General features: G+C 47.8%; 1 protein-coding gene across 2 annotated transcripts in view; it reads right to left on the reverse strand.

Annotated features, from left to right (window-relative positions):
* Positions 1–1,606: 1,606 nt before the first annotated feature.
* Positions 1,607–27,644, reverse strand: part of LOC129832825 (axin-2-like) — a 34,179-nt gene continuing 8,141 nt past the window's right edge. The window contains exons 1-10 of one of the 2 annotated variants that reach the window (XM_055896858.1): positions 24,833–26,790; positions 22,404–23,345; positions 18,639–18,770; positions 15,256–15,358; positions 12,994–13,134; positions 12,082–12,812; positions 11,585–11,809; positions 11,168–11,335; positions 9,208–9,393; positions 1,607–3,425 (exon numbers count right to left, since the gene is read on the reverse strand). In XM_055896858.1, coding sequence (XP_055752833.1) covers positions 3,299–3,425; positions 9,208–9,393; positions 11,168–11,335; positions 11,585–11,809; positions 12,082–12,812; positions 12,994–13,134; positions 15,256–15,358; positions 18,639–18,770; positions 22,404–23,233 — 2,643 coding nt within the window. In that variant the 5' untranslated portion in view covers positions 23,234–23,345; positions 24,833–26,790 and the 3' untranslated portion in view covers positions 1,607–3,298. Of the gene's footprint in view, positions 3,426–9,207; positions 9,394–11,167; positions 11,336–11,584; positions 11,810–12,081; positions 12,813–12,993; positions 13,135–15,255; positions 15,359–18,638; positions 18,771–22,403; positions 23,346–24,832; positions 26,791–27,644 lie in introns of those variants that run through there. The other variant, XM_055896859.1, reaches the window with a different exon arrangement.

The following is a 27,644-nucleotide window of genomic DNA, read 5'->3' on the forward strand; positions in this document are numbered from 1 at the left end:
TTCCTCTAGTAATACAAGCCTGCCTCTAGTAATACAAGCCTGCCTCTAGTAATACAAGCCTGCCTCTAGTAATACAAGCCTGCCTCTAGTAATACAAGCCTGCCTCTAGTAATACAAGCCTGCCTCTAGTAATACAAGCCTGCCTCTAGTAATACAAGCCTGCCTCTAGTAATACAAACCTGCCTCTAGTAATACAAGCCTGCCTCAAGTAATACAAGCCTGCCTCAAGTAATACAAGCCTGCCTCTAGTAATACAAGCCTGCCTCTAGTAATACAAGCCTGCCTCTAGTAATACAAGCCTGCCTCTAGTAATACAAGCCTACCATCCTAGCTGATGGGTATGTCAGATGTGCAATCATCATGGCCCAATCTAGTGTTTAGAGAAAATAAATCAGTCAGAAATCATATCCCCACAATCCACTCATTAATATACAAATTGTAGTCATGTCAGGAATGCCCACACAGAAGGGCTCTAGTGGTCAAATTAGAGCTGTTTATTCATTTCCAGCAGGGAGCATATTAAAAGCTGATAATAGGAACACATATGACTGAGACTTCTCTCTGGGTCCTGAGAGCTCCAGCAGCCCACCACAGCGGTGTGTGAGCTCAGGGGTACCCAGCCTAATCCTCCAGTTATCTCCAGGAGTTCCCTCCGGCTTGCCCAGGACCCCCCACACCTCCCTGGGCAGAGGTAGAACTGGGAAAGGGAACGTGTGGACAAATGTCATTCAAAGATGTACATCCATCATCTTCATGTAGACATGCACAAACTAGCGCTGGGCGATCAGTACTTTTTGAGGTCGGTTTGGTGAGGAAAAAATAATCAAGATTTTCATTATTTTTCTAAACATTAAATGCACTATTCATTGTGGGTTGAACAATGTACCATATAATAAAACAATTAAAGTCCCATGATGGCAGTGACTGCCAATTACTTATTAACCATAAGTTATTCACATTTTCCTTTAAAATATTGTTTTATTTGAAGACTATTTCGTTTCAAGTCAACTCATCTCTATAGAGCTACTGCCTATACTGTTTGGCAAAATGACTATTTTAGTAGTTCTTAGTATTTTCAGGTAGATAGCGCTTCGAAGAAAGTACTCTATGTATCCCTCAATCTTATGCAACAGGCGTAAAAGAAACAGACCAGACAAGTAGGCACGCACTGGATTATGGTCATTGTAGTTAATTATCCCGTTTTCTGTGCAAAACTACGTAGAACACTGGCCTGCTGGAATCTACAGCTCCCTACTACATCGCACAGTTCAGACATGACCTGATTTACCTCTAGAGAATCTGCAGGGAAATATGAACAATGAGCTCACAGAAAAAAATACATTGAATAAAAATTATTGAACCAACTTGTCAATTAGTTGTTTAAATACCAAAATAGAACCAATATTTCTGTTAAATCGGTCAGCACTAACAGCTTTTGGGGATTTCAGGTCCCCACAAGGATAGAAAAACAAGACCACACACACACCATGTCCCCAGTTGGTTAGACAAGTGTGAACACACACACACACACACACACACACACACACACACACACACACACACAATCCCATACACACTTGAAAAAAAGCAGAGTAGAGCATTCTCATTTCATTTGAAAAATATAAAATTTAATAAAGGCTACATCTCTTTATAATAATAATTACATTAATTAAAGTACCGAGGCATCTTTCCAAGGGAGCTCTATAGAATAGAATACATAATTTACAGTTTTAATACAAGTGGAACAAAAACAAAAAAAGGCATGAAAAATATTATAAAACAAACATGATTACAAGGAGATACTAAAAAGGCATAGTAATAAAGTCTCTTTTGAACATAAGCCCCTTGTGAAAACCAAGGGAGTATCATACCCTGATAACAGGGTAGTAACACGGTAAAGGGATCCATGTAGGCACAGCTACTGTACTCAGTAAAACACTACAGCTTCCTCTCAAACGCCACCCTATTACCTATGGAGTGCACTACTCTTGCCCTGGTCATAGGATATAGGGTGCCATTTGAGACGCAGCATCGTAGTGTGTGTTAGCATCATAACCTCTTCCTCTGGCAACGCAGGGTTAACAAGACACACAGGAGAGACTGGTCAAGTCAACAACATCAGAGGCGTAAATACCACTAACATTTGTGGGGGGACAAAACATTTTTTTGGAGGGGGCGGACTAGTCTACCGAAGGCAGACATGGTCGTACTCATTAGGACACGTATCAGAACCAGTTGTGCTAAACAAAATGAAAATGTGTGTTTCTTATTGGACAGATCCAGGAAAGGTAGTCCCTCCCTGTTTGTCAGTTTTCTTCCGTTCGGCCAAATGAATACACCCTAGATCTCTCGTTCTGCTCAGAAGCCTGGACATCAAGGAATGAGGGGTGGCTATGCACAAAACTGTTGAGCTTTGCTGGTATATATTCATTTGGTGGGCTTGTCTTTAACAGGTGTAAACCTATGTTAGTATGTTTCTGCAATATGGGGTAGTTTGGTGCTCTGGGCCAGTTTAGGGCCAGTTCGGGGGTAGTGTTGTCCTAAGTGTGGGCTCTTTCCATGTGCAAAGCCTGGGCAACAAAACAAAGGCACTGAGACATGAGACTACAGGGCTGTGGTACCTGCGCTACACCATACTGTGAAGTTAGAACAGGAAGTCACTGACTGATCACAACAGAAAACACTGCCACAGGATTAGTTGACAAGGCAGGAAAGTGGAGGGTGGAAAACTAAATACTTTGCATTTGAAATATTGGAGATGACATCTCCCAATTCTCCAAGCAGCTTGTCCATCCACAGGACTATGGGGAGGGGAGTGACATTTCAATAAATAATTAATAAACTCTTTACATTTATCAAAAAATCATTATATATGTCCATCTGCATATACATCTAGGGTTGTTGGTAGAGGCAGGCTCAGATAGGGCACCAGTCCCAACTTTCACTTCTCAACCTTTCACCTCTAGCAGTCTCTCAGGTATCAGAGGTCCCCGCCTACTCCCTCAGACAGTGGTCATTCAATTCACGTATAGTTTCTGGAACCCAACACCCGTATCCAAACCCAACCCACAGTCCACCATTTTCTCCTCTTTCATCTCCAAGACTAGAAGTTTTTGTTAAATAAAGTCGACTGTTGATGGCTACTCCTCTACTCCGCTCTCCATCTTCATTGGCCAAGCTTCTTCAATAGAATCTCCAGTCACCAGTCCTTAGCTTTAAGACTCTCTGGTGGAACAGGGGTGAGGTGTCCATGGAGTGTGTTTCTGTTATATATTCCTCTGGTACTTCTGGAGGGGTATCAGTCCATCCTCTCCACCTTGCCCAGGATCTTCCCCTGGTACCTGGGCAGGACAGAGCTGTCATCCAACACCTCCTCGAACACGGCTCCACACTTAAACTCATCACTGGCCCTCTTGAAGTAGTACCTGTAACCCAGGAGGGGAGAGAGGGAGTTAGTGACAACAGGTCAATCATCTGTACAGTACAGCCAACACAACCAGACCATAGAAGACCTGGATTACATGGAACAGTACTCTATCCAACACAACCAGACCATAGAAGACCAGGATTACATGGAACAGTACTCTATCCAACACAACCAGACCATAGAAGACCAGGATTACATGGAACAGTACTCTATCCAACACAACCAGACCATAGAAGACCAGGATTACATGGAACAGTACTCTATCCAACACAACCAGACCATAGAAGACCAGGATTACATGGAACAGTACTCTATCCAACACAACCAGACCATAGAAGACCAGGATTACATGGAACAGTACTCTATCCAACACAACCAGACCATAGACGACCTGGATTACATGGAACAGTACTCTAGAACAGTACTCTAAAAAATTAGAGTGTTCAAAGCAGGCCCGGTCGCCTGAATACCGCAGCTAGGAATAATGGAATAGGACTCTGGTTGTGTGGAACAGTACTATTGAACAGTACGCTATCCAACACATACGTGGAACAGTACTATTGAACAGTACGCTATCCAACACATACGTGGAACAGTACGCTATCCAACACATACATGGAACAGTACGCTATCCAACACATACGTGGAACAGTACGCTATCCAAAACATACGTGGAACAGTACGCTATCCAAAACATACGTGGAACAGTACGCTATCCAAAACATACGTGGAACAGTACGCTATCCAAAACATACATGGAACAGTACTATTGAACAGTACGCTATCCAACACATACGTGGAACAGTACTATTGAACAGTACGCTATCCAACACATACGTGGAACAGTACGCTATCCAAAACATACGTGGAACAGTACGTTATCCAACACATACGTGGAACAGTACTATTGAACAGTACGCTATCCAACACATACGTGGAACAGTACGCTATCCAAAACATATGTGGAACAGTACTATTGAACAGTACCCTATCCGACACATACATGGAACAGTACTATTGAACAGTACCCTATCCGACACATACATGGAACAGTACTATTGAACAGTACCCTATCCGACACATACATGGAACAGTACTATTGAACAGTACCCTATCCGACACATACATGGAACAGTACTATTGAACAGTACCCTATCCGACACATACATGGAACAGTACTATTGAACAGTACCCTATCCGACACATACATGGAACAGTACTATTGAACAGTACCCTATCCGACACATACATGGAACAGTACTATTGAACAGTACCCTATCCGACACATACATAGAGTATATTCAGCAAGACACATAATGAAGATAATGTCACATGGATTCAATATGATCTGGTTTAACCTCAGATTGTGTGTGCGCGCTGTGTGTCTCTTTTCCTTCATTAAGCCCTACTCCCCTACCCCAGATAAAGGAGCCATTGTGCAAGGGGCCAGAGAAGACGGCCACTGAGGTCAGAGGTCAAGAGCTAGCCTCCCCCCAGCCCTTTGGAGTCTCGAGGAGAGAAACTCCTGTGATCTACAATGCACCAACAACACTTCACGCTCAACTAACCCTCAGACTGAACCAATGGCTTCTGTATTATAGGGGTGGTCTTTGATAGTCAATGGTTCTACAGGGGCTTATTGGGTATAAGAGGGTCTGGACCAATTCAAAATCCACCCATTTCCTCTCATTTCATCAGTCCTGCCCTGGTACTGAGCTACTCCAGCTCCTGACTAACTGCTTATTATTAGGCCCTCAGTGAAAGGACCCCTTCATTTAAAGAAGGCTCATATTTTGGGTGCCTGCAAGTCTGCCTGTTATAAACCCTGACACACACATCATATTTTCTCCTAGTCACTGCCCTTCCCTCTGTGAGAGCTGTAGAAGGTTCCCGGTAGGCAGCCAGGGAGGGGGCGGGGTCATCTGATCTAAGCAGCCAACCACCTGAGGGGGTACCTCTTCCTGTCAGCCATGATGACTACACTGACCCTGTTAATGACCCCCTTTACCCCCCAAAACTACCTCCATTCTTTTTAGAGGAAGAGGAACCAGCGGGGGAGGAAGGGTAAGTGCTGTATACCTCAGCCATTAACTCTGTAATGGAAAAATGCCTCATTTTGCCCATGTGTGGGGTGGTGCACGTTGTGTGCCTTGGAATTCCTAAAGCTCGTGTTTTTACGAGAGGGGCTGACGAAGTCATACAAACAATGCTCGTAAAAATGAGGAAAAACATTTTCAAAAACAAAAAAGTATTCGCAAACACACACACAAGGGTGTTCACTAATAAAAACCAGTCTCCATTTGAAACACAGGAAGAGTTCACTAAACGGGGTGCAACAGGGTCTCACACAGCTTCTATTAAATCAGAACAACAATACTCTGACTGGGGAAATGATCCATTGTTCTCTGGCGAGACAAGTATGAACTGGGGAAATAAGAGGACATGAAAGAGAAAGTAAGACACGCTAGATAATTGTAGCCTTATTTCTGAGAAGGGGCTCTATCCTTCTCCAAAAAACTTCAAAGGAGCACGGATCTTATTTGCTCAAAGAGGGAACGAGAGAGAGAGAGAAATAACTATTTCCATTGGAACATGTTTTATGTGGCAGAGTTTTCAGTGTGCAACATCTGGCAGCAATACCGTCTGGCCGGGCCGTACTGTTCTTTGTTGAACGCAAGCCATGTTCAAATGACCCAACGCCACACATTCTCCCCCCTGCTACTGCTATTAAAACCAGAAGCTTTGAATCCCTCTATCCTCCCCTCTAACAACGTGGATGGTGTGAGAGAAAGACAAGACAATCAACTACATAGACAAGAGAGGATGTCCACAGTGCAGCCATGCTTCTCACGCCTTACACCTATGTTAACATGACCTGACCAGGAACAACTCTGGACCAGAGCTCCAGCCCTACACCTATGTTCACGTGACCTGACCAGGAACAACTCTGGACCAGAGCTACAGCCCTACACCTATGTTCACGTGACCTGACCAGGAACAACTCTGGACCAGAGCTCCAGCCCTACACCTATGTTAACATGACCTGACCAGGAACAACTCTGGACCAGAGCTACAGCCCTACACCTATGTTCACGTGACCTGACCAGGAACAACTCTGGACCAGAGCTCCAGCCCTACACCTATGTTCACGTGACCTGACCAGGAACAACTCTGGACCAGAGCTCCAGCCCTACACCTATGTTAACATGACCTGACCAGGAACAACTCTGGACCAGAGCTCCAGCCCTACACCTATGTTCACATGACCTGACCAGGAACAACTCTGGACCAGAGCTCCAGCCCTACACCTATGTTCACATGACCTGACCAGGAACAACTCTGGACCAGAGCTCCAGCCCTACACCTATGTTCACATGACCTGACCAGGAACAACTCTGGACCAGAGCTCCAGCCCTACACCTATGTTCACATGACCTGACCAGGAACAACTCTGGACCAGAGCTCCAGCCCTACACCTATGTTCACATGACCTGACCAGGAACAACTCTGGACCAGAGCTCCAGCCCTACACCTATGTTCACATGACCTGACCAGGAACAACTCTGGACCAGAGCTCCAGCCCTACACCTATGTTCACATGACCTGACCAGGAACAACTCTGGACCAGAGCTCCAGCCCTACACCTATGTTCACATGACCTGACCAGGAACAACTCTGGACCAGAGCTCCAGCCCTACACCTATGTTCACATGACCTGACCAGGAACAACTCTGGACCAGAGCTCCAGCCCTACACCTATGTTCACATGACCTGACCAGGAACAACTCTGGACCAGAGCTACAGCCCTAGAGTGTTCCCTTGCTCCATGGCCTAAAAGAGAAACTGAATACGTGTGATGCATTCCCATCATATCCCTACAAACCATCAGTCTGTACTAGTTATGAACCAATGCTTGACTCTTGATACCATTCTTGTAATCCAGATGACATTGGAACAGAGTTCTAATCTAAACTATGTTGGATACACCTCTAATGGTGAACCGGACCTGTAGTATCCCAAACAAGCATGTCTGACGTTTAACAACACGCCACTCAAACAAACCAAGCCTGTAATATCACTAATACATTTCCCAGAAAATGATGCCGACGTGTAAACACAAACACTCTACAGTGTGTGTTAATCTGTGTGTTACTTCAACGTGTGTGTCTTTAAAGCAGGCTGCCTGATAGCATCGGTGAGGAATTTGCACGGCTGGCCGAGTCTTTGTTGGTTGAAATGAAAGGGGCCGGGTTCAAAGGCGTGCGTATTAAGTGTGCCTCGACATGGAAATCAATACCAGATGGGACCCAAAACACTCCTCACTTCAAATTCTCTCCCTCCTTTCCTGCAACCCCCCCCCCGTCTCTCATTCTCTCCTCTTCCTTCGTTTTAACCACAAACACAGGCATATCTACACACACAGAGTATGAAGTCAATACTCCAACTCATGTGAGCATTCAGCCCAACAGAATAGAGACAAGAGAGTTTCTAAAGACCCTACCTGGGGCAGCAGGTAGCCTAGTGGTTAGAGGCAGGTAGCCTAGTGGTTAGAGGCAGGTAGCCTAGTGGTTAGAGGCAGGTAGCCTAGTGGTTAGAGGCGGGTAGCCTAGTGGTTAGAGGCGGGTAGCCTAGTGGTTAGAGGCGGGTAGCCTAGTGGTTAGAGGCGGGTAGCCTAGTGGTTAGAGGCGGGTAGCCTAGTGGGTAGAGGCGGGTAGCCTAGTGGGTAGAGGCGGGTAGCCTAGTGGGTAGAGGCGGGTAGCCTAGTGGGTAGGGTAGAGGCGGGTAGCCTAGTGGGTAGAGGCAGGTAGCCTAGTGGGTAGAGGCGGGTAGCCTAGTGGGTAGAGGCGGGTAGCCTAGTGGGTAGAGGCGGGTAGCCTAGTGGGTAGAGGCGGGTAGCCTAGTGGGTAGAGGCGGGTAGCCTAGTGGGTAGAGGCGGGTAGCCTAGTGGGTAGAGGCGGGTAGCCTAGTGGGTAGAGGCGGGTAGCCTAGTGGTTAGAGGCGGGTAGCCTAGTGGTTAGAGGCGGGTAGCCTAGTGGTTAGAGGCGGGTAGCCTAGTGGTTAGAGGCGGGTAGCCTAGTGGTTAGAGGCGGGTAGCCTAGTGGTTAGAGGCAGGTAGCCTAGTGGTTAGAGGCAGGTAGCCTAGTGGTTAGAGGCAGGTAGCCTAGTGGTTAGAGGCGGGTAGCCTAGTGGTTAGAGGCGGGTAGCCTAGTGGTTAGAGGCGGGTAGCCTAGTGGTTAGAGGCGGGTAGCCTAGTGGTTAGAGGCGGGTAGCCTAGTGGTTAGAGGCGGGTAGCCTAGTGGTTAGAGGCGGGTAGCCTAGTGGTTAGAGGCGGGTAGCCTAGTGGTTAGAGGCGGGTAGCCTAGTGGTTAGAGGCAGGTAGCCTGGTGGTTAGAGGCAGGTAGCCTGGTGGTTAGAGCGTTGGGCCAGAAACTGAAAGCTTGCTGGATTGAATCCCCGAGCTGACAAGGTAAATATCTATCGTTCTGCCCCTGAACAAGGCAGTTAACCCACTGTTCCTAGGCCGTCATTGTAAATAACAATTTGTTCTTAACCGAGTTGCCTGATTAAATTAAAGTTAGATACCAGCTGGGGAGATCTGGGAAACTAATGGAGCTATGAAGACACGTTGTGGGGGGCTGTTTTTCTAGTGTGGGTGTGTGTCCCCTTCTTACCAAGCTGATCCTAACAGTGACCTAGTGTGTGAGATTGTCAGACTGTGTATGCATGAATGTGTGTGTGTCCGTGCATTGAATGTGTGCCGTAGTATCCCTTTTCCATACCTGTAGTGTCCCTTCTTGCGGAGCTGTTCTTTAAAGTGTCCCAGTGTGAGGCTGTGTGTCTTCATCCGCCTACGGTAGGGGATCTCCTCACCACAGAAGAAGTAGGTTACCTCTGTCTCACTAGCCATGGCTGGAGCAACATGGCTGCCTGTTGTCACCTGGAGCACCCTGTTGGTGTCTCTCAGTCTGAGGGGGAGAGAGGAGAGGTGTGAACAGACTTACTTTCCCCTATAGAAAACTAGTATTAACAAGCATGCTTGGTGGGTAGTAGCTGTTGCTACACAGAAAGAGAGGAAGGGGACCAGGGCAGGAGTAAAGGCTGGTATATGATCTAGAATAATTCATTCTAGAAAAGACTGATGGTTGACTAGAGAGTAGATACCATCTGTCTAGAAAGAGGAGAGAGGGGGGTGTGTTCTCTGCTCCCCTTCAGCTATGCACAAGGCTCTGTAGTGTTACTTCAGAAGGAGGGAGGCTAACTAGGGCCTGTTCTGTTCTAGAACTGCTCTCTGAAGGTCAGCCAATTCAGCACCATGAAAGACGGCTCTGCAGTCAGGGGGCAGGACTACAACACACGCAGCACACTACACACACACCTAGGACTACAACACACGCAGCACACTGCACGCACACACCTAGGACTACAACACACGCAGCACACTGCACGCACACACCTAGGACTACAACACACGCAGCACACTGCACGCACACACCTAGGACTACAACACACGCAGCACACTGCACGCACACACCTAGGACTACAACACACGCAGCACACTGCACGCACACACCTAGGACTACAACACACACAGCACACACACACACCTAGGACTACAACACACGCAGCACACACACACACCTGGGACTACAACACACGCAGCACACTGCACACGCACACCTAGGACTACAACACACCGCACACCTAGGACTACAACACACGCAGCACACTGCACGCACACACCTAGGACTACAACACACTGCACACACACACCTAGGACTACAACACACGCAGCACACACACACACCTAGGACTACAACACACGCAGCACACTGCACACACACACCTAGGACTACAACACACGCAGCACACGCACACCAAGGACTACAACACACGCAGCACACACACCAAGGACTACAACACACGCAGCACACTGCACACCAAGGACTACAACACACGCAGCACACTGCACACACACACCAAGGACTACAACACACGCAGCACACACACACACACACCTAGGACTACAACACACTGCACACACACCTAGGACTACAACACACGCAGCACACTGCACACGCACACCAAGGACTACAACACACGCAGCACACTGCACACCAAGGACTACAACACACACAGCACACACACACACACCAAGGACTACAACACACGCAGCACACTGCACACACATACCAAGGACTACAACACACGCAGCACACTGCACGCACACACCAATGACTACAACACACGCAGCACACTGCACACCAAGGACTACAACACACGCAGCACACTGCACACGCACACCAAAGGCCTACAACACACGCAGCACACTGCACACACACACCAATGACTACAACACACGCAGCACACTGCACACCAAGGACTACAACACACGCAGCACACTGCACACCAAGGACTACAACACACGCAGCACACTGCACACCAAGGACTACAACACACGCAGCACACACACACACCTAGGACTACACACGCAGCACACACACCAAAGAGAGATCAGGGAGGCGAAAGAAAAAAAAACTGACAAGGTTGGCCTCTTGCAATTGGAACTTCACATGTGTGTGAGAGAATGCATATCTTCCTCCCTCCACATATGTAATATCATGTTAGTGAACAGAGCAGAGGAGGAGGAGCTGAGGAGGAGCGAGATGAGAGCGATGAGAGGATGAGGAGGAGCAGAGATGATAAGGAGGAGGAAGATGAGCAGAGAGATGAGAGGCGTACTCTTCTGTTTGGAGAGAAGCAGCAGGGCCGGAGCCGGGACCAGGGGTGAGTGCAGGGCTGAGGGGGGACGGCACTGGACAGGGACCAGGGGGGGATGAGGCTGGACAGGGCCCACTCTGGACAGGCATAGGGTGGCACTTCTCTCTCTGGAGGCTGGATGTAGAGTGTCTGGTGGGGAGAACAGAAAACAATAGACAAACGTTATTACAGTATAATGTGGTAGTCCAGTCTCCGGCATCACACATATACTATCTAACCACAGACACGTTTCAACACAGTAGGAATCACAATGGTATAGTAAAACAACTGATCAATACATGGGAGTGTCACTATGTACTCCACTGTCTACAGGGACAACTAGAGCCAACGTTTTAGTGAAAGTATCAACATCTGTCTGGGTCGGGGTGCAGCGCCTACCTCTGTTTGGGGGGTTTGGAGAAGGAGGCCTCCTCTAGTCTGCGACAGGCCTCCTCCAGCTGGGACAGGGTGTTGGGCGGGGGCAGGGGGGGCATGGCCGGGTCCTGGATGAAGGGATGGGCGGGCTGGTGGGCACGGAGATGGGTGCTGGCACCTCCGCCACCCCACGTGTGTGTCTGGTTGGATGCCGCTCCGCCGCCATACGCCTTCTTAGTGCTCTGGGTACTGTTGGGCAAAGATAAAACAGCCAATCAGCATGGAGAATGGAAGGAAGCGGGAGGAGCCAATTGTGGGGAATGTTGGGAAATGTACTTTGCATGCATGTAAAATGACTATGGGATGCGATTGTGAAACAAAGTGATGAAAATTGTGTTTAAATGTACTGAGAGGAATACAATAAATAAGTTGCAATGAAAGGAAAACAAGTGAAGGGAAATGTAGTTCTGATGCATTGGGAGAGGACTACAACAGGAAGTGGAGAGGCTAGACTGACCTACCTGTGGGGTTTGTGGTGCTTTCCCTGCCGGTCACTCTCCAGGATCCACTGCCACACGTTCTGGGAGCGGTCTGTGCTGTCGCTGGGTAGCTGGAGGGGCACGACCTCACGCCCCTCTGCTGCCCCCTCCTCAGCCCCCGACCGACACCCCCCTTGGGAAAGGGAACTGGAGCGCCCCATGTTGGACTCTGCGGGACTGCTGCCACAGGACACCATCTCCCTGCCCAGGCTGCGACTGCGTGGGTAAGGGGGAACCCCCTCCGCCCCTCCAGACCGCACCGGGCACAGACACAACACCCTCTGGGCTGCCTCTCTCTCCAGCTGCTCCTTGCTCTTGGAACCGGCGTGGTGGTGGATGTAGTGGTGGTGGATGTGCTTGGTGCTGCTGCTGGGCCTGCCCAGGGAGAGGGCCCTTCCTGGGGTGAAACCTACTGAGAAGCCCCCTAAGCTGGAGGTGCCACTGGGGCTGGAGGCCCCGGGTGAGACCAGGGGCTTGAGACCGGGGCCTCCCCGGGAAAGAGTCCTGTGCTCTGGAGAGTGGGAGCGGGGCGAATGGCGGGCCACGGTGGAAGGGGACTGGCAACCAGGGGTTTTTAGGACACGGGACAGGTGGTCGTCCAGGATGGCCTGGGGGTCCTCGTCGTTGGGGCCGGTGGGCTGGAGGGACACGGGGTGGGGGGAGAGCAGGGGGGCACTACTGCCGGGCACCTCAGCCTCCTCCCTCTCCTCCTCCTACACACAGCCAGAACAGAACGGTTAAGTTAGGAGAGATCTCAATGACAAACATACACACATGGACAGGGAAGAAGAACAGTATTGAATGACACAATCAAGGAAACAGTTAGACCATTGCCATAGACCTCTGAGATAAGGATTCCCACATCTATAAATCCAACTAGTATTTCCTCCACACCTCTTGCATCTGCTGCAGCCTCTCCTCCAGGGAACTCATGGTTTCCTGCTCTCTTTTCAGCCGCTCCAGACGAGAGATGAGCTGAGACGCAAACGCTGCCGGCTCTACCGGAGTCATCTCCTTAGGACATCTCTGTGTCCGCTATGGAGAGCGAGAGAGAGAGGGATGGAGAGCGAGAGAGAGAGGGATGGAGAGCGAGAGAGAGAGGGATGGAGAGCGAGAAAGGGATGGAGAGCGAGAAAGGGATGGAGAGAGAGAGAGGGATGGAGAGAGAGAGAGGGATGGAGAGAGAGAGAGGGATGGAGAGAGAGAGAGGGATGGAGAGAGAGAGAGGGAGAGATGGATCAATCAATCAAGTCAATCAATCAATCAAGTTTATTTTATATATCCCTTCGTACATCAGCTAATATCTCGAAGTGCTGTACAGAAACCCAGCCTAAAACCCCAAACAGCTAGAATGCAGGTGTAGAAGCACGGTGGCTAGGAAAAACTCCCTAGAAAGGCCAAAACCTAGGAAGAAACCTAGAGAGGAACCAGGCTATGAGGGGTGGCCAGTCCTCTTCTGGCTGTGCCGGGTGGAGATTATAACAGAACTATGCCAAGATGTTCAAAAATGTTCATAAGTGACAAGCATGGTCAAATAATGGATGGAGAGAGAGTTAAGAGCTGTAACAGTTAAAGGAGGGGTCGGTGTCCACATCTTTCTTCCACCTGAGCCCTCTCCTCCTCTCCATCCCTGCTAGCCATCTCATCCTTGCCCCAGTGCCCCCTCCACCTCTGGCAGTGCCGCCCCTGGGCCCTGGGTCTGTGGTGGCAGTTGGTTACACTCCTTGGAGCCTGGGCTCTCTGCGAGTTCCCTCTGTAGTGCAACCAAGCCATCAGCGCTTCCCTCTGAAGTCTGTACACTTCAAAGGGCCCTCGTCAAATATCAAACATTCACTAGGGGAGGGAGGGAGAAGGGAGGGCAGTGGCTTTACATCTAGGAATAAAAGTCACATATCGACAGGGGGGGGAGGAGAAGGAAAGGGAGGATTAAAAGGAGAAGACGGGGAGATGTGTGCAGGCAGCAGGGGAGGGAGGGAGAGATGGATGGAGGGAGATCAGAGAGGAGCAAGGGTAATTTATTTCGCTGTTGCACGCTGGGCACCTCTGAGGTACAGTAGAGTCATTATCCCCCTTATGTGTGTGTGTTATTTTATCATTGTCATTTTTGCACTGGGGCTTTCTTGATTCCTCTTCCTCTATTTTTGTTCCTTCCATCTCTTTGTAGTGGAGATGAAGGAAGAGAAGACAGACAGACAGAGACAAACAGACAGACTGACAGAGGCGGTCTGCCCAGCCCACGTGTCCTGAGGCTCTTGCTGCATCATGGCAATGGCAGCTATCCCCCAATCAGAGGAGAAACAAACACGAGAAAGGGAGTGTGAAAGAGCACAAAGATGGAGAGAGAATCTTGGACTCTTAAGAAAGCATATATTTGTGAGGAGAAGAGAAGGGGGTCAAAAAGTTTGATTCAACTAGCTACCGATGTTGCTAGTTTGGCCTTCCCAAAACTAATTTTCCCATGTCTCCCCTCTCCAATTCTCTTCTTTCCTTTCCAAAGCCCGTCAGTTACCAACTCCCCCCTGACACACTCCAACTCTTCCCTCAGATCCCTCGTTTTAGGGGTGCAGCCTGAAGAGGGAGAGGGGCGGGGTTGTGGAGGGGGAAAAAAGGGGGACAAGCGCTGTTGGAAGTTGTCCCTTTCCTCTGCGCTTGCTCCATTCATCCTCTGATCAAAGCGCTGTGTGTGTGTGTGTGTGTGTGTGTGTGTGTGTGTGTGTGTGTGTGTGGAGGAGCCGGCAGTTGATTCTAGAGCCTCCAGATAAAGCTGAGAGAGAGGGAGGGAGCTCTCCCCCATCTCTCCATTCTGTGTATATTTTCATCATCAGTGTGTGAAGAGAAGACACTGGTCTTTAGAATGCACCGGATAAACAGCTTAGAAACAGACTCCTGCAGACTTCAAGGAACCCAACGGGGGTGTGGGTTACAAAGGTAGCGAGGGGTGGTGTGTGGGGGGGACTGACATCTGCTTTGCTCTCAGATCTTTGTTGTTGTTGTAGTTGTTGAATAGAGATGGTGGTACTATACACAGAACAACAGACCTGAATACAGACCATGGAAATGGATGTTGCACTACTGAAAAGCACTAATAAGTGGGGCAATAGGACATGTGTGTGTGTGTGTGTGTGTGTGTGTGTGTGTGTGTGTGTGTACACTTACAGGGAAGGCAGGTAGGGAGACTTGGCTGTTCATCCTCATGTTGCGCTGCATCTCTCTCTGCATGTGCTTCTTGGAGCCCAGCTTGTAGGGAGGGACGCCATCTCTGTCAGGGAAACGCACAGGATACACAGGTCAAACAGCCAATCAGACAGAGCAATACACACAACAAACCAGGAAGCAGCTCATTGGTCACCTAATAGCTATTTCAATCACCCCCTATTTAACTCAGATAAAAAATACAATATATTTCAGGTCAATTCTGAATCTGAGGTGTAGTGAGCAAGAGGTGAATATTGGATAGGGTTTCTGCTAGGTCTCAGGTCAGTGTGTCTGACAGAGTAGGGGATTTCATCTGCCCTAAAACTGACACTCATTTCCAGCCATGGCTCCCGGAGCAGTGGGCACTTCACCACACACCCCTGCACTTCCTTTTAACTGAGCCCAGAAAGGATCACTCAGCCCTCTCAGAGAGCTGTGCCAGGCTTTAGCTGTTAGCATTCATCACCAGCAGTATACACAAAGTTAGCATTAGCATCCTGCCATTGACTTGCCCTGGAATCCCACTGAAAAGACTAGTCTAGAAGCAAACTATACTGTTTGGAAGGTTAACACACAAACCCACTGATCAAAGTGTCATTCCTACAGAGAGAATGATCATAACATGTAGGCTAATAAAACATCACAGCCAAATCTCTCCTCTCAGATCACCCTCCATTACATTCTGCAGTCATAGTATAGGACCCATCAGTCTGGACAATCCAATCCACACAGAGCTCTTTTAACCATGCCTATGGCTGACCTAGTCAAAATACAACTCTGTCTGATCTAATATTGCCTTAAGGCACTTCGTTCACACCAACCAAGAGCAAAACCCAGTGTTTCTCTACCGGGCCAGGCGAGCCCTGCCCTATAAAAACACCCGTGTCTCAGTGACCTAGCCTAGCCAGTAGTGCACCCGAACGCCGCTTGTCTCACTGTTGCTTTGAAAGCTTTGAAATCCCACAGTCATGCGCATTGCCCCCCTCCCCTCGTCGAACCGCTCCAGTCTTCATTTGGCAAGCCTGCCTCTGATCTCCCCACATCAAAAGGCTGGTTTGTGAGATAAGGTAATGTTTGAAGTCTGCGCAGCTGCATTCCCCAGCGTCCAAGCAAACCCATAAATAAGATATAACCCCCCTCTTTTTATTTTTTTTATCTAGAAATGAGATGTACATGTTTTGGTGTGCCGCCCAGCCTTTTCTACCATCATAAAGACAGAGATATTCTAATCTTAAATGAGAGTCAAAAACAACAACCAGGAAGCTTGTGTGTGGCTTGGGAGGCTTTCGTCTCCGTCGCTGTTACTAGGCCTGTACTATCAAAGAGTCAGAGTACGACGCAGGATACTAGGCCTGTACTATCAAAGAGTCAGAGTACGACGCAGGATACTAGGCCTGTACTATCAAAGAGTCAGAGTACGGCACAGGATACAAGGCCTGTACTATCAAAGAGTCAGAGTACGACGCAGGATACTAGGCCTGTACTATCAAAGAGTCAGAGTACGACACAGGATACAAGGCCTGTACTATCAAAGAGTCAGTACGGCACAGGATACAAGGCCTGTACTATCAAAGAGTCAGAGTACGGCACAGGATACTAGGCCTGTACTATCAAAGAGTCAGAGTACAGCACAGGATACTAGGCCTGTACTATCAAAGAGTCAGAGTACGGCACAGGATACTAGGCCTGTACTATCAAAGAGTCAGAGTACGGCACAGGATACAAGGCCTGTACTATCAAAGAGTCAGAGTACGGCACAGGATACTAGGCCTGTACTATCAAAGAGTCAGAGTACGGCACAGGATACTAGGCCTGTACTATCAAAGAGTCAGAGTACGGCACAGGATACAAGGCCTGTACTATCAAAGAGTCAGAGTACGACGCAGGATACTAGGCCTGTACTATCAAAGAGTCAGAGTACGACGCAGGATACTAGGCCTGTACTATCAAAGAGTCAGAGTACGACACAGGATACTAGGCCTGTACTATCAAAGAGTCAGAGTACGGCACAGGATACAAGGCCTGTACTATCAAAGAGTCAGAGTACGACGCAGGATACTAGGCCTGTACTATCAAAGAGTCAGAGTACGGCACAGGATACAAGGCCTGTACTATCTAGGGCTCTATACCAGTGCTTTGATTATGCCTGTCTAGATATACACTGGTCAGGCAGTCAGAAAGTTACAGACTCGTATCATAAACTCTTTATAGCTGCTATACTAAACCTTCTAAACCACTCCCTTGGCTGTAAAATAAAGTAATTTCTACTCCAGGCAGAATTCTTTAGCTAGGTCGTGATTTACAGGAACGACAGTTTGCGAGTTAGCAATTCCAGTGATGTGTCATGTGATCAAGAAGCCCAAGATCATCCTGAACAGCTGACTAAGACTACATTTCTGTCAAAAACAGGTGATGAATGAAGATATCCTATGAAGGCTGTTTACCATGGGGAAAAATGTTCCCCAGTTCCAGTCTACTTAAGGGGTGGCTCTACCACAGGCACCATTAGCAGCTGGGTCTGGTCTACTTAGTTCATTGACTTTATATGAACCAGAGAAAAAGGAACTCATGAAATGTATTGCTTTCTCTTGTGTCTCTGATTACGGCCATGTGTCATGAGAAACTACAGCCATGACTCTAAGACTTCATCTCTCCCACCATGGCAACACTTCTCCTCTAAATCAGACTCCAAACATACTGTACTAGGGAATGGGGCGGGAGCCTGCATTGTAAGGCTGGGGTCTAGCGCCTAAGGGGGGGGCTGAACAGAGGTGGAGCCTAATGGTTAGAGCCAAGGCTAGGGCCTGGGGATGAGGTCTACAGGCCATCCTGTCCCTGGTCTGGTTCTACTCTGGCCAGTAGGCCTCTGAGGTGTCAGGAGGAACAGCCAGGCTCCTATTCTCCCATCACCTAGTAGGGCTGTGTGTGTGTGTGTGTAGATTGGTGATCTCAAGAGGGTTCCCTAATCCTGACACAGTGCGAGATTCCAGGTGAGCTGTACCAAGGCCTAGAACCGGAGAACCCCCTCAAAGAGGCGCTAGCATCAGATGACAGGCTCAGTTTGTGCGACAGAAACTCCTTCCATTCACTGAGTTTGTCTGAAGGTCCCCCTGGTCAGTGGTGCCTCTCGCCCCCACAGAGACCAGGACAAGTCAGGAAAACCACAAACACTGTTCAGGTTCGGCTAAAAGGTTCGGAATCAAAACTCTTTCCCAGAACGTTCACAAACATCACTTCCAATGACACTCTTCCCACAATAGTAACCATCAGTATACTCCAAAGCAGAGAGGCTACAGTCATTTCCCTCAGAAAACACACAATTTAAACCATGAACCTCTACTTACACACTGCTGTCGGTCATGGACATGGAGTCGTCTGTCATGGCGTCGCTGGACACCTCGCTGTCGTTGGTGCTGGTGGCTGGGGCAAATGAGCCCACATGGTACGGGTTGACCGGGTCCCCTCGCCTGTGGGACCTACACACACAGGACAATGCAGTTTAAATACGTGTGTCAGGTAGCAATACATCAGATATACACTAGTACCTTTCATCTGTTTAGACCACAGCTAAGGCCATAGGGCGCTTTCTTCTCATCTTGTGGAATAAGAGAAACTGGGTTGTAGATATTTGGGGACCTATGCTGCCAACTTGAAACTAGTCCGTGTGTGTGTGTGTGTGTGTGTGTGTGTGTGTGTGTGTGTGTGTGTGTGTGTGTGTGTGTGTGTGTGTGTGTGAGAATGTGTTGTCACAACACCAAATATTGTGATACTACCATACCAGATTATCCTTGGGAAAAAAATAAAAAACACAAAGCAGACTGAAATCTATGGTCCTTTAAAACCTACGTTGGTAAAATATCATGTGCTTGCACAAACAGAACTAATGTGACTCTTGGTGACAACATAAGGCAATTTTCCCAACATTATGACCGTTTTCCTCAAGACATTATGTCACTTCATGTTTTGTTTGATTCCTAGTGTGGTGATAGTGGTATCGCGACAACACTAGTGTGGTGATAGTGGTATCGCGACAACACTAGTGTGGTGGTAGTGGTATCGCAACAACACTAGTGTGGTGATAGTGGTATCGCAGCAACACTAGTGTGGTGATAGTGGTATCGCAACAACACTAGTGTGGTGATAGTGGTATCGCGACAACACTAGTGTGGTGATAGTGGTATCGCGACAACACTAGTGTGGTGGTAGTGGTATCGCGACAACACTACTAGTGTGGTGATAGTGGTATCGCGACAACACTACTAGTGTGGTGATAGTGGTATCGCGACAACACTACTAGTGTGGTGATAGTGGTATCGCGACAACACTACTAGTGTGGTGATAGTGGTATCGCGACAACACTACTAGTGTGGTGATAGTGGTATCGCGACAACACTACTAGTGTGGTGATAGTGGTATCGCGACAACACTACTAGTGTGGTGATAGTGGTATCGCGACAACACTACTAGTGTGGTGATAGTGGTATCGCGACAACACTAGTGTGGTGTGTGTCTCAGACAGTAATGACTTGGAGTCAAACCACACTCCAGGGCCTGAGGAATGTGACAGGGTTCTCTCTCTGGCGGGGGGGGGGGGGGGGGGGGGGGGGCTTCATGTCCCTTGAGGCTTTGGCTGCTGTAGCCCATTGCTAGTGGGAAAGGGGGATACCTAGTCAGGTTGTACAACTGAATGCCTTCAACTGAAATGTGTCTTCCCCATTTAACCCAACATCCACGTCTTCGGTGCCCGGGGAACAGTGGGTTAACTGCCTTGCTCAGGGGCAGAATGACAGATTTTTACCTTGTCAGCTCGGGGATTCAATCCAGCAAGCTTTCGGTTACTGGCCCAACGCTCTAACCACTAGGCTACCTATCATAGTCAAACTGGCCCTAAAACTGACCAATCCCTCTAGCTGTCTCTCACCGTATTGGCATGGGAAATCTATGTTTACATTGCCAAAGCAAGTGAAATAGATAAACAAAAGTGAAATAAACAATAAAAAACTCTTGCTTCACAGCCCATCACCTCCTGCTGTGATGCATTCCTCCCCAAGCAGAGGAAACTAAGAAAGGGGGGAATGAGAGAAGAGGAGAAAGAGAGGGAGAGAGAGAACCTGAGCTCACAGCCAGGTAAGAGAGGGGGAGAAAAAAGAGGTGTGAGAGTGTGTAGGGAAAGGAAAGAACGGAGAGAAGAGAAAAGGGGGAAGCAGGGCCTCTTCTTTATGAGCAGCCCACTGGCAGGAGAGCCAGAGAGTTGGAGGGGAAGAGAGAGAGGGGCCCAGCATGACTAAAGCCATAGGCCCCAGCTCCAACCTGAGCTTCAGAGGGGCTTGCAAACACGCAGGTATTTAGCACAGCTGGCCTCACGTCTTTCCCTCCCTCTCTCACCCCCTCATTCATTCTTTTGCTTTCTTTCAGGAAGAGACCCCCCCCACCCCCCATCCACCTCCTCCCAGTCCCCACAACTCCTTTCTGTCCTTCCTTTCCGCTCGATATCCCTCTAAAGTACACCTAGTCCCCACATCCCAGCGTTTTCAAAGGGAAGAGATAAAAGTGGGGAAGAAAGAGGAGAAAAAAGGAGAAGGGGAAATCAGAGGAGAATCACAGTAAACAAGTGAGAGCGAGGGTGAAAAGAGAGCGAGGGTGAAAAGAGAGCGAGGGTGAAAAGAGAGCAAGGGAGAGATTGCGGGTAAAAAAAAAAAACATTGAAAGAGAGAATGAGTCCGCTGTTGCAGCTTGGTGGTTTTTGAGAATAATCTGATTCAGGGAGAAGAAATGAGTTCCACATGCCAGGGAAGGAAAGCAGTTAGAGAGGTAGTGGAGGGGTGTCCCTGACTCCCTAACAGTCTGACTCAAAACAACACCTAACCAGGTGATGGAATAATGGAGATCGGTCTGAACTGAAGCCTCACTGGGACATGAACCCATGTCCTTCTCAATCCTCCTAGGGGGCAGGCTGGGTTGTCAACACATGTTCTCCCTGGTCCCTCCCCTATAGTGTGTTGATTCTATTGATACATTCTAGCCAAAGCAGAGCAAAAATCCAGCCAAAACCCCTAAGAAGTAGCCCAATTCCCCTCCCTGCAGGCCAAACACCAGTCTGGCACCAGAGCTCTAAAGCCTGATAGACTCCCTCTTTAGAAATGTTCAACTTAAGTGGTTCGTCTGACAAGTCAATGGCCAATGATCCATGACAACCATCTGGTCGTGGGTTGGGCCTCATCAGCTGATTCAGGTCCTACTGCGACCCTCATCCATATACAGAAAGGCAAATCAATGGCTTGTTTGATTAGCACATTAGCAAGTTGTTATTTCACCCCCATTATGACAAGGTAAATACAATCTGTTTATATAGGAGCAGTAAGGGGAGGATACAACGGAAGCATGTATGATATGAATAAATATTCACCTGTAGCTACGTGGTCTACATTCTGCAAAACACCACTCCCCTTTCACCCACTGAACATCTGACATGTTTAGATATTAGATACACATATGACCATGAAGTCCAGATAAGTGAAACCGAACCACTGCTCTGAAGTGGCTCTGAACATTTCAAATGACTAGCCTACTATTTGTCATGTTCGAGATACAAGGAGATGTATCCCTATCTGTAGAAATGGCCAAAGCAGTGTGTGGCTGAGGCACAGCATAGCAGAGTAGTGGCATCATGTATTATTGGCTGACAGGCTGGGGCCAAGGCCAGGCGTGCTCTGTTAACTTCCCGTGGAAGGCGATCCATCTATCTGCTGAACTATTTCAAAGCTCCGGAAACTGAGGCAAGCCAGCAGAGGGCTGCACTCAGTCTAGAGAACACCATATATACTACAGAGAGAGACAGAGAGACAGAGAGAGAGAGAGAGAGAGAGAGAGAAGGGAAAGACAGACCAAGAGGGGGAGTGTGTGTTCCAAACAAAGCTAACAATCAAGGTGAGATGAAAACGCATCTGGAAACGGTCTATTTAGAGACAGTATATGCTCTTTGATGTTATATCCTAGTTATTATCCATGACTTACAAAGAGCCATTCACACTAGGCTAGTCACTGCATTCCCCAACATTTCCCTATTAGTTGGCTATAGTATGTGAAATAGGAAGGGACCAGTGTCTTACCTGTACCCCTTCTCCATCACCTCCACCGTCCTCATAGACACTGTTGCCCTCAGCGCCTGGGAAGAAAGTCCAACCACAGAAGCCAGCGCTTTGGCTTTGAAATCATTACAACTCCACTCCTCTTCCTCATTCAGGGTGGGCAGGTACCCACACACCAGCTTCAGGCTACCTAGCCCGTCAGGGTTCACATGAGCAGGGTTCTCGCCCCCGCTCCTCACATACTCGAGGTAAATGTCCGAGGTCAAGAACATCTGGTAGGGGCTCTCCTCCATGCTGGTCTGGATCTCGGTCTGTGCCTGGTCGAACATAGCCGAATCAATCTGTTGCTTCTTGATATTATCCCGAATGAAGGTTTTGGTCGCAGGCTTGAGCTGCTTGGCAACTATGCTGCTGGTGTCAATATAGCGCTTGTAAATAGCTTTGGCGACTCGCAGCGTTTTGGTATCCTTGAGGTCCATCTGCCTGAAACCATTACAGGCGAACCAAAAGTCTAAAGTGTCGACGCATTTCTCGCGCTCCAGGAATGTCCTAAAAAGATGAGCACCGTCTTGGTCCCCAAGAAGAGAATGCAACGACTTGGTCCACCGGGCTAGCGGCGAATCCGGTGACGCGCTCCCCTCGGGTTCCCCAAGTCCATCCTCGTTCCTCTTCGCAGTGTAACCGGGAGGCGCGAGCAAAAGCGCTTTGACCGCGGTACCCTGGGGTCTCATCATGGCGAGTTTGCCGGGGTAGCACGGCAGCACCTCGCCCTCCTCCCCCGGGACCGGGGGACGGGGAGCATCTTCTCGGAAGCTATTGGCGATATGGTCCGATATAAGCGCTCTGCTCATGGCTCCGAAGGCAGCAGCAACAGAAAACCTGTGCGTTGTTCGCCTCCTCTGAGCGCTACAACAATTTCCTCACTCTCTAGTCAGCCGGGGAGCTTCTCTGCCAGTCTTCTCTCTGAAACAGAAGTATTGATCTAATCAAACTCAGATCCACCGCAAACTTCAAAGGCATACATGCAGTAGAAGTCTTTTCAGAACCTTTACATACTTTCAGAGAGAGAGAGAGAGAGAGAGAGAGAGAGAGAGAGAGAGCGAGAGAGAGATAGAGAGAGAGATAGAGAGGGAAGAGGAATAGTGCGGCATATTTACATCAATACTCATTCGATTTTATTTGGTGTGCTGACTGACATATCTTCCTTAGACAATGTTGGTGTTGAAAGTGATCATTAACATAACACGGTTTAGCTTAATCTCATAAAACAGCCAACAGAGTGAGTGATGCTTCTTGACGAGCTTGAGTTCCCATCATCTCGCTCCACTTCATTAACTGCATAGGAAAATTATAAATGCAAGACCACAGAAACATCTTCTGTGCGGAAATACCAAGTAGCCTAGATGGAATACAATAAAAGTTCAAAAGAGCGACATTTGTACACAATAGCATACCGAAGATCGATATTAGTGAGCCTGTGTTCTCGTGAACACCTCAACAATTAGCTGGCCATCAAGCCCAATCTGACCCTGAGCACGCCGCAACACATGTCCAGTACTCCACCGACCAACAGACACCCTCAACGAGGCGTACACGCCACTTTCCGCTCACTATTTTCTTACCATGAGCGTCACAAAACAGCGAAACGGTCCAAATTGAATAGACTACACAACCCTAAACATATTCAAGAGACAGACTAACGTTACTAAACTAGGCTACAGGACATGCTTTGAAAACGTGATGGAAAGCGTTGATATGGAACTGAACTTGCCTTTTGAAGTAGGCTAACCAAGCTACAAAATGATAGTTCTCTGATTTCTGTTCTACCAACATCATGAACCACAAATTGATAAAAACATTTTTAAAAGGCCTCCGAGAAACAAGCTATGTTCCACGAGAAACAGGCTATAGACATGGAAGCAGAGCCGACTACCGATGGCTGATCAGAAGCTGCAACAATATCACCTTTCGAATTTGTAACAATTACTTTGCGGCGAAAGCGAATAAATCGCCTGAATCCAGCCACCGAAATAAAACAGCCGAATCGAGATCCTCATTAGCCTACATCGCCGTTTATATTCTGCACCAGAAATAATATAAATGTGCAAATACCTAATTCCATAACACTCTTGTATCTTTAGTGGGTAAAATAAGCTACATTGCTTCATCCAACCACACAGAAAAGTATTTAGATCTCATGGGGGGAGGAATTCTAAATACTTATATCGTGATGAATAGTCCTCTAAAAAGCGTATCAAAGTTTAGATAAAGTGCCCAAATACTTATCACAACGAAAAATAATCGCACAACACACCAAGTGATAGTTGTTTGAGCTCTGTATCCAGCAAACTAAGTTAATTGCATACAGCCACATTACTTCAAAGAAAGTCAACAGAACATCAAAGGAACTCCAATGGGGCCAGCGCGAGGAACACACTCTTGTAACTTACCATCGATCCACGAGTTCGGTCTTCCAAAAGTATCCGTTTTTTTATCCACAGAAAAATAATCCACAATAGTCGATTCCACGACAGACCCCTTTACAGTCCGATTTGTTTCGTGTTAGTTGCAGAAAGAAAAATGTAGTTTTCCAGGGGGAAAAAAATACTGCTTAGTTTCCCCCTTTTCTTTGCAAATGTTTCAAGCTGCCATGCCATACCGTAGGTCTCTCCTGTAGGCTATTCCAATACGTTCTGGGCTCAGGGTAAAACAGCGCACTTCAAAGTAAGGAACCGACAGCCTAGTCCCGGAAGCTACATAGAAAACAATACTCCCCCTTTCCCTTTCAAAAAGAACACAGCACATTCAAATTCACCGACACATATTCATCCTTTATCTTTTCATGTTTTCAGAGGCTGGTGAATTGATGGCCGCGTAAAGAAGACGAAAAACATCCTAATAATTTTTACTGGCGATTTTACAGATCACAAAGTTACAACAAAGTTTCTAGGACCTTATCAAAGACAAGAAATCTTGAGCCAACTCCCTGAGGCTTTGGAACGTCAGAAGTAACAGATCTGCCGCCCCAATAGCATTATCCCTGCAATCCCTCTGTTGCTACATAAACTTTAAAGACACAGGCCTCTTTTCTTTTAAAGACTCGAATAGTTTCCTGATTAACCCATTTCTATCTTTGGGATGCGCAAAAGACAACGTTGTGTTGGCTATCTAATCTGGTATACAATTTCCCCAGGGTAATTCTAAAATGCCAAATGATCAAATAAAAACGACAATCCATAGATGCCATGTGGAGTAGAAATGCATGTATGATATACATCTCAGCAGCACATTTTCCACAGCTCCTTCAAGTGGCCAGGTTGGGTAAAGGTATGGTATACACATGGGTTATTAAAGGTGCAATTTGCAATAGTTACTGCTATTCTATGTTCATTTCAATTAACAATATAATATAACCCATTGGTCATTGAAGATTATAAACTGTGTGGTTCGAGCCCTGAGTGCTGATTGGCTGACAGCCGTGGTATATCAGACCATATACCACAGGTAAGACAAAACATTTATTTTTACTGCGCTAATGTATTGTTGGTAACCAGTTCATAATAGCAATAAGGCACCTCGGGGGTTTCTGATCTATGGCCAATATCCAGGCACTCCGCATTGCGTCGTGCTTAAGAACAGTCCTTAGCCGTGGTATATCTCCTCTGGCTTTATTGCTTAAATATCATTTCTTAATGTCTCATGAGCTTAGAACAACTGCCTTACCCAATCATAACTGAAAAATATGAGTGTTTTACTCCATGGTTTACAGCTTGAAAATACGTCTGTATAAAACGTTTATGTTGATCTCACACTAGAGAAATATTTTGTTCAATGTAGGATTAATAGCTAGGCTATATCATATGGATAGAGTGGACCGCAGAGTACAACCACTATGTTTGATTTAGCATTCAGCCTCTCTTCTCCTTTTTATCAATCATCTCCTTTCTATTAATGTCCCATTTGCTCTACAACCCTGGCACACGAAGCTACCTTTTATATCAATGATATCAATGCCCGGCTTTATACACCACAAAAAGGGGGGAGGAGGAGGAGTATGTGATGGGATGGAGAGAAGGATCGTAGTAGACAACCCAGCCATTCTACCCATAATGCGCTCATTGACTGGCGCAAGCAGCTGTGGGGCCTGTTTTGTCTGTGGCAGACAGTGGTTTCAAGGACATCTGGATGTTACTTTATAAGACTGCCTTGTTTGTCCCCTCTGGGACTCCATACAGTGATTAGTAGAGCAACTAAGTACGCTGTAAACTAGTCTTTGAACAAAATGACTGACTAGGTCAGTGTTTATTGGGATATCCATGCAGCTCCATCTCAAAGCCATTGGCTGTGCTGATGTTCTATCTATCCCTTCTCACTCATAGAACATTAACCCAACACCATAGCCCTTTGTTTACCATTGGTGGTGTAACGGTGGGGGGGGGGGGGGGGGGGGGGGGTAACCTAACCTCTGACAGTAAACGCACAGAGATAAAACCCCATCCCCATGGAAATAGCCCCTATACCTCCTACCTCCTGCTGCTGCCAGGAGCCAGATGGGCCCCCGGGTCCCACTCAGGGCCTTTGATATGGCAAGGCCCCCTTCGAGGACACCTCAGTCTACACCTTCAGGCCCTACTGAGCCTGACCTCTATTCTGACCTGGAACAGAGCTGCCCTGGCCCTAGTGACCCCTATTCTGCCCTGGCCCTAGTGACCCCTCTTCTGCCCTGGCCCTATAAAACGATACATAACAGGGAGGAGGAGCAGGACAGGGTTAGCTACCCCTGATGTTTTGCTGCTTTTATGGCTGGGGGTATATTGTATCCTGAACAGCTCTGACCTGTCCTCCCCATGCTAGCTACCGGCCATCTCAGCTGCTGTTGTAAACTCCACACTTAACAGCGAGAGAGAGTGTGTGTGTGAGCATGTGTGTGAGAATGTGTGTGTATGTGTATGTGAGATTGTGTGTGAGAGTGTGTGTGTGAGCATGTGTGTGAGAATGTGTGTGTATGTGTATGTAAGATTGTGTGTGTGAGCATGTGTGTGAGAATGTGTGTGTGTATGTGAGATTGTTTGTGTGAGTGTGTGCGAGAGTGAACATCTGTGAGTATGAGTGTGTGAGAGTGTCGGAGTGTGGAAATCAGTGTGAAAGTGTGTCACTGTGTGTGTGTGTGCTAGTTGCCTTCTCCTCTCAGTGCTGTAGCCCTGTGATCAGTAACTGCTCTCAATTATCCTATTGTCTGCTGCTCCTTTTCAGCTCGGGGTT

This window comes from Salvelinus fontinalis, chromosome 34 (genome assembly GCF_029448725.1).
Source record: "Salvelinus fontinalis isolate EN_2023a chromosome 34, ASM2944872v1, whole genome shotgun sequence".
Classification (NCBI taxonomy): Eukaryota; Metazoa; Chordata; class Actinopteri; order Salmoniformes; family Salmonidae; genus Salvelinus; species Salvelinus fontinalis.